At 28.7% G+C, this 16,886-nt stretch overlaps 1 protein-coding gene across 1 annotated transcript; it reads right to left on the reverse strand.

Moving 5' to 3' along the window:
- Nucleotides 1-1,528: 1,528 nt before the first annotated feature.
- On the reverse strand, nucleotides 1,529-12,540 carry LOC149178431 (transcription factor MYB4-like). Its single transcript, XM_089422089.1, has 4 exons — nucleotides 12,408-12,540; nucleotides 12,181-12,310; nucleotides 11,413-11,492; nucleotides 1,529-1,704 (listed from the first exon to the last, which is right to left on the reverse strand). The coding sequence occupies exons 1-4, from the start codon at nucleotides 12,538-12,540 to the stop codon at nucleotides 1,529-1,531; spliced, it is 519 nt and encodes a 172-aa protein (XP_089278215.1).
- Nucleotides 12,541-16,886: the final 4,346 nt, after the last annotated feature.

Here is a 16,886-nt window from a genome sequence, read left to right on the forward strand (position 1 = left end):
AATAATATAATAATAATTTAATATTATTATTATAATATTATATAATAATTATAAATATATAAATATATAAGAATATTGTTGTTATTATTTATATATTTATTAATAATCATAAATAGTTTGTTTTTAGAAAAATATACATAATAATTATTAATGTGATTGATATATATTATATCAACTGTATTGATAAATATAATTATGTTAATATAAATTGTAAAAAGATTAATATTCCAAAAATATTAATGACTTTCTCTACCCAAATCCTTCGTCCTTATGGAATGAAAAGTCTAAACAAATTTGATGTCAACTTTGCTAAAATCTTATAGACAAATCACGTCATTTGTTTTCCAATTTAAAGTGTTTTATTATGTCTGAGTTAAATATTGAAATTTCCGCTTCATTTCTTTTGTCCGAAAAGAGTTACACAACACAAATGACAATTGACTCCACTCTAATATTAACAATCTAACATAAATAGAAATCCAAAACCAAGGAAAAAAAGTAGGAAAATATGATCACCACACATTGGATTATGCGAAGCCATTTGAGTAATAATGAAATATCTTTAAACAAATGAATTTTGTACGTAAAATGTTACGAGATAGACATGATAGGGGGCGATTCTTATTCAAATAAAAAAAAACAAAAAGCCGGCTTAAACTTCAAAATCATTAACATAAATTACTGGATATTTATTAGATGCTATCTTTACGAATATAACATTATTATACCCATATTACATGGAAAAAAGGTATATTTAGAAATATAACATTTATGAGAAGATCCTGAATATGCACATAAAATATTTCGTGTACTAATAAGGAAATTATGGTTAGGTGCACAACATTTATTAAGTGAAAAGATTTATTTGAAATATGGAATTTGGGAGGACCTTCAGCTCCCGTCCAACTTTTATGAATTCTTAAAGATTTTTCACTTAAAATGTCTGCTTTGATAGTTAGAAATTGAAATAATATGAACCAAAATTTTATTTTAAAAGATATTAAGAATCCTCTAATGTTTTATAGATTGATATTAAGAACCCTTTAATGTTGTATAGATTTTTTCATAAGTTCTCATAGTTGGTGAAGTCTTTTCTTTAGAAGACATATATTTTAGATTTCATGATCTAATACATATGAATACTAAGGACATTAAAGTTATCAAACTTGAATTTTTAAAATTAGGTCTATTTTCATCTTTCATATATGCAGGCTCTTGAATTTGGAAATGAAGTAAGGCTTTCACAAACACTATACAAAAATTTTGATTTTTCTTATTTTTAAAATTCGTAATAAAAAAAAATCACTTTAAACATAGGTCATTATGATTAACACCAATTAGGTGAAGTTATATGAAATTGTTTCGGAAAACAAGATTAGCCTATGGATAGAAAGAAAAATAAATGAGATAAAGGTCAAACTAGTACTAGTAGATATCATTCAACTTTGAACCACTTGTTACTATTTGGCTTATAAAGGAGGGATGCAACAATAATACAAGTAATCTCCTATGTTTATTCATTGACATTCTAAAAGCTTTTGACACAATTACCAGGACAAACCTTTGGAATATGTTGGAAGAGATAAATATTCTTCTTGAGTTTACGGACTCTTGTGATATTAATGAGTTTAGGATCATTAATGGCTAGTTGGAAATAATTAAATATAATATGAAAGTCAACCAAGGGTATCCCTTGCCTCGTACCTTTTTTTGCATATGCATTTAAAAGTTAGAAGAGTTTTTGGATGAAACAACTTGCCTTGGCCCAATTTTCATTGATATAGACATTGATCTTGCTCTCTATGTTGATGATGTTGCTCTTTTGGTGAGGAATCCTTACAATATTGGAATGAAATTAATAATCTTATGAGATTACAATTCCAAGATGCTTATGACTCTTAATACTAACAAAATACCAATAGTTATAATCAAATCTAAAAAACATAAATTTGATACTTTTATATATACGAACTCTTCAAGTTCCTTCATAGAAATATTTCAAAATCAATATCTATCGCAAGATGAACTAAAATTTTGGCATTGAGAAAATGATGAATGCAGGTTGGGAAGCTTTCTATGGACTTGAAAACAATTGTAAATTAGTAGAAATTTTGACATGGGATTTAGAAAAAAAGGAGAGGACTCTCTTTTAGAATCTCATTAGCCCTATTATTGTATATGGATGTGAATATTGGGGATAAAATATCTGCAAAGTGTCATAGAGAAAGATAGTATATACCCCAAGGAAATTTATAACATGTAGTAACAAAACTAAAGAAAATACATCGTATACTATCTTCCTAATCAAAGCAATTTGTTCCTAAATTTAGATAATGGTACGACTAGATATTCAAAGTATAAGAAGAGGTTAAACAATGTGGAAAGTAGGAAATTGCCAGAAACTGCTTCAAACCCTAGCCAAAACCATCATTGACTCAAGTCTGGGTGGCTTATGGATGCACAATCTTGGCTAGACAAGTGACACATAAAGGAAGACATCATTTTTCAAAATACAAAAGATAATATTAGACAAAAATGTAAAGGAGAAATTGTATTTTGATAAAGAATTAGAGGAAAAAAAGAAATTAAGATATTAAAGAGACGTGAGCAACTCAAATATTGAAAATCAAAATATCTCTCTATCTTTACTATTGTAAGAAATAAAATAAATACTACTAAAATAACAAGAATTTCTCATGACATCCATATCGAAATTGGGCATTGGTTAATTGACACAACACCATACGATGAAATATTTTGTCACCTTTGTGACACTAAGAGGGTTAAAGATAAATAAAACTTTCTCTTAAATTGTCTAGCATATACTTAGAAATATAATATCTAAATTTAAAAATATTTTTCACACTATAAACCTTTTTTTACCTTTTAGCTCAACAAAACTATGATGATATTTGAAGGTCTCTCTTAATAATTTACAAAATTACAATTAAGGTTCCAAATAATTTCAACTAATAAGGTACATTTCCATATTTAATCAAAGTGGATGTTAATCATCATAATCATTAAGGAATATGAAATATAAGTGAAAAATACACTACACTTGGTAATCACCATTATATATATATATAGAGAGAGAGAGAGAGAAAGAGAGAGAGAGAGAAATACATTTTCACTCCAAATTTATTAAAGAAATAAATCCATCTTAATTCCATAAATATTAATAAACTCAAAGAAGGATTACATCACTGGATAACAGGCTTTTGGATGTTTAAAAATCTATAGAATCTCACTTGGACTATTTTTTTACTTGCTAGAACTTGAAGAAATAATTATTTTATAAAAATAGAGAATAGGTGTCAAAACTTATATTTTTTTAAATTAATTTGTTTGTGACTTGCAAGAATAACACTTTGTTATATAAAAAAAAGGATCTAAGGGCATTTATGGCATCAAAATCACCCTCTAATTTCACTTAGCTATGGATAAATTTATTTTATCCAAGAAGATTCAAAGCGATGAGTCTCCCACAATGACTGGCTTAAAAAAATATTGTATATATGTTTTTATTGAATTTTTATTTTTAATTATTGTTAAACTAAATATTTTAGTATGAAAAGTAGTAATACAAACATTTTTTTTTCTTATTTAAACTATCATAGCATATAATTTAAATGATTCGTAAACTTCTATAGGCATTACATCACTTACATTATGATATATCTGTATTTCCAAAATTAAAAAAAAACATAAAAACTAACTAAACTACAGCTTCTTTAATATTAATACTATTATTATTTAAATAAAATTATTATTAGTAATAGTATTTTTCCAAAGCAATGATACATGCCTTAAATATACATAATTTTAAAAATATATAACAACATTATTAATAATGGATTATTTTTTTAATAGATATTTTTAACTTCTAAATTAGTTTTATTTCAATATAGTAAACCAAGAAAATAACCTACTAATATGAAAGACCCAAAAATACCATTAATAATATTTAGAGAAGATATTTTCCTACCTCATTTTGTTTAATTAATCAATTTGATTACAAAAATAAAAAAAAAACATAACTAAAATAAAATCTCAACTTTTAATATATAATTACTATTAATTTGTTTTTAAATATTTTATAAAATTTAAATCATACTATATATCTAATAACTATCAATAATTAAATTAAAAAAAATAAAAATCCTATTCCAAAATAAACCATCTAACCACATAATTTGCAATGAATCCAACTTTACCAACAAATTCACAACCCCCTCTTTCAACGTTGAAAGGTTTGAGGTTGGTAGCTAATGAATCTATTGGAATGGGGGTGCCCTTAAAATAAATAAACTCGTTATTTTACAACAAATTCCCGACCTCACCTTTCAACATTCAAACGTATCAGGTTACAAGCTAGTGACTCTAATGGAATGGAGGAGCAGTTAAAATAAAAGACTCATTAGGTTGTTTTCCCATTACATATGGGTTTCCAATGGTCTATTGTACCCTTATAATTTATGTCACATTACATAGTATTTCCCCGCCAACGACGATTTTTTAGTTAATGAACCTTTATGGAATGACTTATGGCTTTTCAATGGCCTAGTGTCTCTTCCTAACTTATGTTACGAATTCCCTCATTACCCTATGTTCCCATTAAATGTGGATTTCCAATGGCCTAGTGTCTTCTCATAATTTATGTTATGCTATGTTTATACTAGAATGATGTTTTAGTTAATAAATTTTATGTCTTAGATTAATTTATATTAAATTAAAAATAAAAAAATTAAGTTAGAAATGTTTTATGTTATGTTAATAATAATTTTTTTGACTTACTAAAGGTAGGTTACATTTTAACTATATTATAATGATGTTTTAGTCCATGAATTTTATGTGTGGGATTAATTTTTTTTTTTTTAAATAAAAATTATTAAATTATTAATATTGGTTTTTAAACCTATATTGAATTTATGGATTATATGTAATAATGTTTTTAAAAGGTTTAGGATATTTTATTGTTTGTAGGGGAGCGGTGAAAGTTTATTTGTTGAGCTTTGTTTAATATTGTCTAAGGAAATAATAATTTTATTAACTAATTTTTTTTCATAAAGGTTGACTAAAATAAATAAATAAATATTTTTTTTATTGTTATTGTTGTTATTTTTTTTTTATTTTTTTATCATTACATTTGGTGCGTGAGGAGGCCAAACCTCACTTTTTTTCAAGGAGAGCTATCTCATGTTGTTACATTTGGTGTTAGAGTGAGAAGGCCAAACCATACCTTTTTTCGAGGAGAGCTATATCATGTTGAAAGAAAATTTTGTGAATTAGTGAAAAAAATTTCTAGCATTAAAGGTATAGGGTTTTTAATCTTTAGTAAATGCAATAGTGGATGATAATAAGAAGAACGAAGTAGTCACCATAGAGACATGGGAAGATCCTAGTAGTAGTAGGCACATGGGGTGGTTGAGAAACTCACCATTATAGAGTTCATGTTGGAATTGTTATTAGTGAGAATGAATGCATATAGAAGCAACTCAAGGTGTTGTTGGAGGTGAGCAAGCCCACAAAAGGAGACTATGAGCAAAAGCTAGTTATTGTTGATTGAAGTCAAGGAATTCGAAAAGCAAGATGATGGCGACATAAGTGTTGTGATACCAATAACTAATTGAAAAAAAAATTCATTATAATGATGTTAAAAAATTTTAGTTACATCAAAACAACCATAAGACTCTAATACCTTGTTAGGCATGCATACTCCTAGTAGAAAATTTCCAGTAATATTTGGAAGTGTTTGGAAGTAGGACTAGGTGACAAGTAGGATGTTTTGGATTCCCAAATACACTTGTTATAGAATTTAATAGCCATAGAATAATAATGGTTTCACATTCCTTGTTTTAGTGAATAGTGGTAATCAACAAGTGGATTGCACATTATGAAGCCTTTAAAATGGCCGAGGATACTTTATTTTAATGCGTTATTTCCAAGCGTTTGGAAGTAGCACTAGATGACAAGTAGGATATTTTGGATAACCAAATACTCTCGTTATAGAATTTGATAGTTGTAAAATGCAAATGGTTTCACACTTGTTCTTTGGGTGAATAATGCTATTCAACAAGTGTATTATATATTATGAAGCCTTTAAAATGCTTGATGATACTTTATTATAGTGTGTTTGAAAGTGAGTTATGGAAATTCACTTGACCATATTTAGTTAAAAAAATAATATTTCTATTAATTATGATTTTGATAAAAAATCAAAATAAATTATTAATAATATATGCATCCATCTTACTAAATTAATGTTATTATTATTTTTTATTTTATTTTTTTATTCTTAAATTCACTATACTATTACTAAATAGTAATAAAATGTTATAGAAAAAGAAAATATATTTATTCTGCACATTTATAAATTCTTTGTATCTAATAATGTTATAGAAAAAGAAAATATATTTATTCTGCACATTTATAAATTCTTTGTATCTAATGTTGCAACATTTGAAATTTAATTTACAGAAACAAACTCAATTGTTTAACCTCATCAGTCAAATCTTGGAATATAATCAAAATACCCTGTTTTCCCATGACCTATGGGTTTCCAATTGCATATAATATCCGTACAATTTATGTTGAAGTATGTTTTACTTCCAATGTGCTAATTATATATTGATGATTCTAAGGCAATTGAAGTGGAACATGGTTTCAATCCGCAACAAAATTAATATTTTTCTTAAACAGTTATTGTATTGATTTAAGTAGATGATTAGGAAAAGTCAGTTATTCCGGGTGTTAAAGTCACCGAGATACACAGTGAGTGTCTCGGGATGCATTCATTTTGATGAACTTGACGACGGTAGCAGAGGAAAAGATTCTATTTTAACTGACCACATATTTTTTTTTCCTTTCCTTTCTGTATCTCTGATTAACAGTGTGAATTCGATACAGATATCACATATAACAATCGAAATTTATCTATGAAACCGATTTTATTCATAATGAAAGAAATATCAGACCACACACTGTCTTTATTTGTCTGATAGTTTATCTTGATACATTATTAAGCATATATTAGAACTTCAAAAGTGCAGTACTGACAGCATAAGGAAAATGACCAGAGACAATCTTGATATAATTGACAAGTAGACACTTTCACAAATTTTATTGTAACTACGTAGTCAATAACAGAGATCTTATCGGACAAGGTTTTCCATTTCGTGATAACTCCTACCTATCGGCCAAGGTTACTAGCTAATGAATCTATTGGAATGTAGATTCACTTAAAATAAAATAAACTCATTATTATACAACAAATTCCCGACCTCGGCTTTCAACTTTGAAGCGTATCAAGTTACCAGCTAATGACTCTAATGGAGTGAACGGGCAGTTAAAATAAAAAGGTCATTGGGTTGTTTTCCCATAGCTTATGGGTTTCCAATGGCGTATTGTACCTTTATAAATAATGTTTTTTTTGAATCTAGGATAATCGTTAACTGGTGAGAGTTACCTTGAACAGAGTCAGGATCAAATCTGACTGGCTCAAATCTGACTGGCTGACACTATAAACCTAGGCTACGTGCAACAACTTGCAAGCCTCACAATAGCAGGTAACTTATGCCTCAACAAGAGCCAATACTTCCTCTATGAGATTGCCTACTCTTCTAACCAAGACACAACAGGTCAACATATAATATTACATATTATTTCCACACTAACGACCATTTTTTAGTTAATGAACCTTTATGGAATGACATATGTGTTTTCATTGGCCTCGTGTCTCTTCCTAACTTATGTTAGGAATGCCCTCATTACCCTATGTACCCATTACTTATGGATTTCCAATGGCCTAGTGTCTCCTCATAATTTATATTATGCTATGTTTTAGTTCCGTTGTAGTAATGTTAGGTCACATTTCAATTATACAAGAATGATGTTTTTTTTTGTGGGGTGTTAGATTAAGTTTTATTAGATGAAGAATAAAAATGTTTAACTTAATAATGTTTTATATTAAGTTAATAATATTCTTTCTAGACACATTAAATGATGTTTTAGTTAATAAATTTTATATGTGAGATTAAATTTTATGTAATAAAAGAATAAAAATGGTTAAGCTATTAATATTGGTTTTAAACATATATTCAATACATGGATTTTATGTAATAAAGTTTTCAAAAGCTTTCAGAATATTTCACTAGTTATAGGGGAGTGGCGAAGGCTCATTGAGTGAGCTTTGAGTAATATTTGTTAAGGAAATAATAAATTTACTGGCTAGTTTTCATTCATAAAGATTGACTAAAATAAATAATGTGTAATTTTCATGTGCATAGTATTGTTATTGTTATTATTTCCTTTTCATTTTTCTATCATTATATTTGTTGTTGGAGTGAGGAGGCCAAATGTTACTTTTCTTGAAGGAGAGCTATCTCATGTTCAGAGAAAAGTTGTTGAATTAGTAAAAAGAATTTTGAGCATTAAAGATCTAAGGTTTTAAACTTTTTGTAAATGCAATAGTGGATGATGTCATGATGATAAGAAGATAAAAGTAGTCACTAGAGCGGCATGGAAAGACCCTAGTGATTAGTAGGCACATGTGGTGGTTTAGCAACTTACATTATAGAGTTCATGTTGGAAATGGGATTAGTGAGAATCAATTCCTATAGAAGCAACTCAAGGTGTTGTTGGAGGTGTGCAAGCCCACAAAATAGAGTATGAGCAAGAGTTAGTTATTGTTGATTGAAGTAAAAGCATTGGAAAAGCAAGATGATGGTTGCATAAGTGTTGTGATAGCAATAACTAATTGAAAAAGAAAACATCCATTATAATGGTGTTAAAAAAAATAGTTACATGAAAACCCATAAGACTCTAAGACCTTGTTAGGCATGCATACCCCTATAAAATTTCCAGTAATATTTGCAAGTGTTTGGAAGTAGAACTAGGTAACAAGTAGGATATTTTGGATTCCCAAATACCTTGGTTATAGAATTTAACAGTGGTAGAATAATAATGGTTTCACATTCATTGTTTTGTTGAATAATGATAATCAACAAGTGGATTTCATATTATAAAGCCTTTAGAATGGTCGAGGTCGAGGATACTTTATTATAATGTGTTATTTTCAAGTGTTTGGAAATAGTATTATGTGACAAGTAGGATATTTTTGATTCCCAAATACCTTGGTTATAGAATTTAATAGCTTTAGAATAATAATGGTTTAGCATATGTTCTTTTAGTGAATAATGGTATTCAACAAGTAGATTATATACCACAAAGCTTTTAAAATGCTTAAGAATATTTGATTATAATGTATTTGAAAGTGAGCTATGGAAATTCACTTTACCAAATTTAATAAAAAGAATAATATCTTTATGAGCTATGATTTTGTTTAAAAAATCCAAATTAAATTAATAATAATGTATATCTATCTTACTAAATCATTGTTATTGTTAAATTTTTTTTATTCTTACTCTACTATACTATTATTAAATAAAATATAATATTATTACTAAATAAGATATAATATTATTACTAAATAAAATATTGTAAAAAAATATATATTTATTATAAAATTTATAATTTTTTTTAAGCTAAATATAATAATTTTTGCAACATTTTATAATTGAATTTGCAGAAGCAAACTCAATTATTTAAGCTCATTAGGCAAATTTTAGAATATTCTCAAAATACCCCTTTTTTCCTAACATATGGGTCCCAATTGCATATAATCTCCGTACAATCTATGTTACAGTATGTTTTACTTCCAATGTGCTAGTTAGATATTGATGATTCTAAGGCAATGCAAGCGGAACATGGTTTGAATAGGGAAGAAAATAGATATTTTTCTTTAACAGTTACTGTATTGATGTAAGTAGATCATTAGTAAAAATCAATTCCGGCTGTTAAAAGTCATCGACATACACAGTGAATCTCTCTCGATGCATTCATTTTGATGAACTTGATTACGGTAGCAGAGGAAAAGATTCTATTTCAGCTGACCACAAAAGATATTCGTTTTCCCTATATCACCGATTAATAGTGCGAGTTCGATACAGATATCACATATGACAATCGAGATATCTATGAAGCCGATTTTATTCATAATGAACTAAGGATCAGACCTCAGACGGTCTTTTCTTTTCTGATAGTCTGTCTTAATACATTATTAAGCATATATTAGAACTTCAAAAGCGCAGTACTGACAGCATATGGAAAATGAGTATAGGCAATCTTGATATAATTGATAAGTAGATACTTTTCACAAATTTTATTGTAACTATGTAGTCTATAACAGAGATCCTATTGGCCAAGGTTTTCCATTTCGTGATAACTCCTTCCTAAATTATTCCATTCTAGATCTCGAACAGGGCTGCAAGGTGCAATCCCAGTGTTTTCAAAACGGATCATGCACGCTCACAGTTGGCCCTGCTGGTGATTAATCTGTATAGTATGAAGAAGAGTGAGTATAATGGGTGCATGACCATTCAAGCAATCTTAAAGAAGGTAGGTATTACTTTACAGTTACTAAAACCTCATTGGAAGAAGTTGTTCGAGCTCTATCCTCTAGTCTTCATGTTCTGGATCAGTCCATCCAGAGGGGTGGAATTAGAACATCTGTGACATCCATCGGATTCTCTGGGAAATCAAGTAGGAAGTCTGAACATGTCGGATTTTGTGGGAAGTCAAGTAAGAAATCCTGAGAAAAAGACATTGGAGTACAAACATGCGTGTCCTGTAGGTTGAAGCTGTGAGGAGAATCCGAATATGACACCTGTGAATCGGCCAAAGAGTTCTGTATTTCATGGTCAATTTGATTCACAGAGAATGGTGAATTCGAGCAGAATATATTGTTACTAGTAATATGATGCTCGCTGCCATTGTCTAGTGATAAATAGCTGTGTGGCTGCGGTGTACTTTCTTGATCATCGAACTCGTGGTTTTGGATGGTGAAAGTTCTGCCTGCATGTTGATGAAACTCGTAGTCCACACCCACTGAAGATTCTTCAGTGATATCAAGAAATTTCTTCAAAGACTCGATATACTCGTGAGCTGATCCATTATCATCTGCTTCACAACGATGAGCAGTGCCTCTCTCCCATAGAGTGTTGCTCTCGAATTGTTGCTCAGCTATTACGTGCTCTGTTTGGTCAGCTGAGTCTTTCGTGTAACCAAAACTGCAGGCCGAATTGGGAGAAGCAGGAAATTGAGACACGAGCTCCTCGTGTATATCTTTAAAAGTAGGACCCTGCTCGCAGACTTGTACAAAATCATTAGCATCAAAATTATTTTCAGTGCTCTCCACGATACCATAATCGTTTGGTGAATAACCAGAAAGCAGTTGAAAATCGTGATCTGAATCAGAATTCTGCATGGCCAAGGACGTCGACAAATTAAACGCCGGAGCTGTGGGCATCGTAGAAGAAGTAGAATGCGCGGGTCCATCACTCTGCGCGAGACGTTTCTTGAGATGGGTGTTCCATATATTCTTGATCTCGTTATCTGTTCTCCCGGGCAGGTACGAGGCAATAGTGGACCACCTGCATATAGTTTTAAAATAAGTAAGATAAAGGAAATTGCGTTCACAATGGGCACGTTTATACTGATTCCAGATTGTGGAATATTTTGGCATTAGTCTAACAACAACGGGGTCAGTTGTTTAATATTGCTTCTGTTCATCACATTATAAAAATATCGCAGATTTTTTCCATATCTACAATTTAGATAAGTTTAACACTTTCATAACAACAAGTAGGTCAATTGTTTAATATTGCTCATGTCTATCAGATTTTAAAAATATTGTAGATTTTCCGATTTCTGCAATTTAGACAAGTTCAAAACTTTCACAACACACAGAGACTCTGCTTGATATACGTCCAGAGCAAATAGAAAGAATAAATTGAATCGACAGAGTCTATCATTTTATTTTTTTCTCCAAGAAGATATCATAAACAATTATTGGATGCTATTGACTGTAAATTAATTCGTGCTAATTACTTTGCTGGGTTTTGCGATGATGACAAGTGTATTATGTAAGAAAATCTGTGAGTTGGAGATCGACTGAAAACCCTACATCAATTTATTAGGTTACTGCTTCTACGAGTTATTAGGTTATCAACTAGTTTTTAGCCTTCTCTTCAACAAACGAGCTGAAAACAACATTAACGTTTTATATCTATCTATATATATATAGATGAGAGAGAGAGTTAGAGAGAGTTACTAGGTTACCTATTCCCCAGCATCCCATGGAGCCGAATGATGGTCTGCTCCTCCTCTGAACTGAGACTTCCACGCTTTAGGTCTGGTCTCAAATAATTAGTCCACCTCAATCGACAACTTTTCCCACATCGCAGAAGTCCTGCATATAAAAAAACACAGACATATCTTAGCAAAATTCAAAACTCTCAAAGTTCAAGGAATAATCATAAAAATATTCGCATTTAAAGAGTTCTAACCTGCTTGCTTGGGTAGAGCACGCCAGTTTCCAAATCCATGTTTCTCAATATAATCAATGAGCTTTCTATCTTCTTCAAGACTCCAGGGTCCTTTTCTAATCCCCATTTTATCACAGCATGGAGCTCGGCCCATGTTTAATGGAATCGATACACTTGCAGACCTACGGGTTAGTTGAATCACTCGCTCAGGAACGCTTTGATCGACAGTAAGTTGAGGGTTGCTTCTCTCCTCAAATAAGCCCAGCTTCCCGTGATATTTGTAAGACCAGACGAAGAATAGAAGAAGCATTTTCATGGCATCTTGCAAGAACGTCATTTTCCTATGAGACATCGTCGGTGCGGCCATTAATGTCCACGTTTTATTTTCCACATTCGTACACATAATAAAGTTGGTCAAAGTTTTATATGTTGATGGAACCCGGAGGAAAAGGGACAGTTTTTATTTTAGAGTTAGGTTCAAGCAGTGTACCGTATTGTTGACAAGTTGTAACAGGTTTGACCCTTATCGACACCACATGGGACTGCCATCATTACTCTAAACAGGTTCCTCAAGATTCGGAAGCAGTCAAACAAACTATAAATTTTAATTATCATTTTTGGAAATCAACTATGGATTCCAAGGCTGCCATTGATCTTAACCTAAAACCTCAAATTTAATCTGAAGGGACTATTTTATTTCCCGTGTTAAAGAAAGGGCCGTAGTATTTAAAATTCAGGAAAAAGGGTTTATGATGTGAATTCAAAATTGTGCCACTGAACAAACTCGTATGTTTCAAGAAAGGTTTAGTGTCAAGTGTCACGTGGTGGGCATAGAAATGTCTTCAATGTCCTTTTCTATGTTTATGTTTTGCATTGAAAATATTAAGAGAGTACTCTTTCTAAGTTTATATAATGCATGGAAATTTTAGAGATGATTTAAAATTTATTTCTCTCAAAACGTATATGTGATTAATTAATTAATTAATTAATTAATTTTATATAAAAATAAATTAATGTTGTAATATTTTAAAAATACAGTGTGTTATAAATTTATCATATAAATCTATTCATTACGAAAATGATAAGAATTTTTAACCATAAATATTTTAATTATTTAATTTAAATTTCATATTATATATTTATTTATTATTTAAAATTAATGTTTTTGAAATTATTTTCTTTATGATTACTAAATTAGAATTTATAATATTTATAATTTAATGGTGACTATTTAATTAGTGATTGTCACGTTATGAAATATAAAAATCATAAAATTATGTTCAAATCATTGTGAGTCAAATCAACCAAAAAAATATATAATACTTATAACATTCAAAAATATTACTTTTAATTTATTTAATAATATAATTATATAGTTTTCATGTTATTATTTGTAATTATTTAACTGATTATAAATAATTCTATTTCTTTAATAAAAATTATAATATTGAAAAAAATAAAAAAATATAACAATAAAATATCTTTACAAATCACAATAAACTATGTTATTATCATAATTAGTATAACAAAGCGAATTAGTATAATAAAGTGGCATGTACTTATTATTATTATAAATTCAATTTCCATTAAATCTATCATAGTCAATAATACTCAATCTTGAATATTATTAAGGGAATGACATCACTCTATTTAATCCCAATATGAATGCACCATATCCCAGGCATGACTACATTAATATTTGAAATTCAATATCATGGTGCTTGATATATATAAATTATATATATTATAATTTAGACATCATTACAATTAATATTTGAGATTTGGTATTATAATGTCTTTTTCAAAGATTCATTGAATTCGTTCCTAATATGAATATAGCATAGCTTAGGCATGGCCATAATTAGTATCTAAAATTCAATATTATAGTATTCCAATGTAAGTACAACTATGATTAATATTTAAAAATCAATTCAATTTAATTTTATTCATTTTCTTTGAACATGCTAACTACATTATTCTTGGTTGGTATAATATATTTCAATTTTCTTAAAAAAAAATTATATATAGAAGAACATTATTTCACACATATATTTTTATTTTTACCTAATTAGTATGGGGTTTCATTGAAACATGTTGGACTAGAACCATATAGATGGAAATGGTACAACATTAGTGTAGGATAACAATTCATACCTACATATTATTCAATGCTACTAGATTACGGACTTTGGATACTTTATATATGTTCAAAAATACTTGGGAAAAATGCCACGAGATTTTTATTGAAGACATTATCATAACAAAGATATAGAGAAACACTTCAACTACATAAAACAAATAACATTATATGTACAATCTCACATGTTTGTCCACCTCATAATAATGCTAAGCAAATGCATCTCCAAAGTCCAAAGTCACAATAATAGATGAAATTATGTGAGTTTGTGGTAAATCATCTTCATAAGTTGGATGAGTGACATCATGCTCCACAATCTTGATTCCATAGTATTTCCAAAGGGTTTACCAATGATATATCCGTTGAAGTGTTCATGTGACAATATTGACTATGGAAACAAAATTAGAGGTAAGGTTATATATGCTACAATGTTTTCTAGTAGGAATTTGATGGAGGTGACTTTAGAGGCTAATTGAGTCTTTTTAACGTACAAAACAACTACATTAGCCCTAGATTCCACTTCCCATTCCCATAAGTTTGATATGCCCTGTTTGGTATTAATTACTCATTGCTCCTAAGCTTTGTTTCATCTGCTTGATTACATCTCAAAGTACTCATGCCAATGATAATATTGAATCATAGAGTAGGTTAAGCTCCTACTAGTATTTTCAATATCCTTCTCAGATATTTTAATTATTTATACAAGTCCTTCGAGTATCAATGGAAAAAAGATATGTTCCTACGATGGTAGTATAGCTTTATAAATATTCGCTAGGTATTAGGTTGGTCACAAAACAATGACACATTGAGTGTTACAAAGGCTACAAAGGAATTGTGTTGTCATTCACATTAAAATAATGTGTTCTTTCAGGTCAACACTAAACCCCCAAAAATCTAAATTCTACCACATTTAGGAGCTTCAATAACATTGTGTTATTCATTATTGTGGATTTGTGTAAAATGAACTATGTAGGGTAGTAAAAATCTAATATATTTAGCTCTTGAATTCATGTCACATGACAAGTAATGTTAAATATTTCTTTATAATTTAATGCCATTGTAGTGGGGGAAAATGTAGGTATAATTCTCCCCCACTTCTGATAAGCTTAAATAACGCAAAACAATTAGAATTATTATTGCATCACTAATGACTCCTACATTGTTAACTAATAATTCATTTTCATGTTAAGAACAATAAACCTTGGAAAATTTTAAAGGCATGATCATTATTGATGATGCCTATAACTTATCCATACTCTATTTCTTTAATTTTTTTGTGGTTATAAACAATTCCTTCATCACCACCTTCTTTATTAATGTACATATATTTTGATTTATATTAATTTTGTATACTTTTAAATCTTAAATATAGATATAGATGTAATTATAACTTAATTGTACAATTAATAAAATTCCTTATAATTGAGTATTTTAATAAAATTTTCAATTTAAAACAAAAATTAGAATCATGAATGAATAGAAAATATGAGATGAAACATTTTCAATCACTATTGACATTTCAATAATTATAAACCCTCATCTTTTTTATCACCATTTCCTTCTTATATAATTTTTTCCATACCCTACAAGTTTTTCTAATACCTTAGAACTTTGAAGTGTTTGATTGTTACATATGTTATGTATTTAATTAATAAAAATAGTATAATATAAAGTTAAATGTAGAAAAGAACTAGAAAAGAAAATAAATTTACAACTATATATATTATATTTTTAATAAATTTAATTATTAATAGTTTATTTTCTAGGAATATTTATGAAGTATTTGACGTGATGACGTTTATACATAAAAGTATTTTGACAAAAACACCCCTTTACTCTTAATTTAAAACCTCATAGATTATAAATAACTTAAAATTATTTAATACATTTTATTTAATTTAAGAAACTTTTTCTATATTAGATAATTAATTACTAAAAAAAATTACAATAAAAACCTAACATCACATCAATATGAATGATTTGGAATCAATAATAAACCACATGTACTTGTATATTAATAATATTATTTTGATTTTAATAGTAGTAAAGATAGATAACAATAAAATTTAATTAAATTTTTTATGTTTTCTTATATTTTCATTACAGTATAACACTTTTTCTTTTTGTACATTTTATTTTATTTGCATTGTTTTTACATTAAAAAAAAGTTTGGATATTTAAAAATATTTAGGTTGTAGATAAGCTGGTTTTTATGGAGTTTAATCTTGGCTAGTCACAAGTTCAAAAATATTTAGGTTGTAGATAAGCTAGTTTCTGTGGAGTTTAATTTTGACTAGTCACAGGTTTAAATTTCATTAGAAATTAGGATAAAAACCATATTGTAATAATTAAATAATCCCAAG

Source organism: Pinus tabuliformis, chromosome 4_1 (genome assembly GCF_031772625.1).
Source record: "Pinus tabuliformis cultivar Carrire ecotype Pingquan chromosome 4_1, CPIR1, whole genome shotgun sequence".
Taxonomy (NCBI): domain Eukaryota; kingdom Viridiplantae; phylum Streptophyta; class Pinopsida; order Pinales; family Pinaceae; genus Pinus; species Pinus tabuliformis.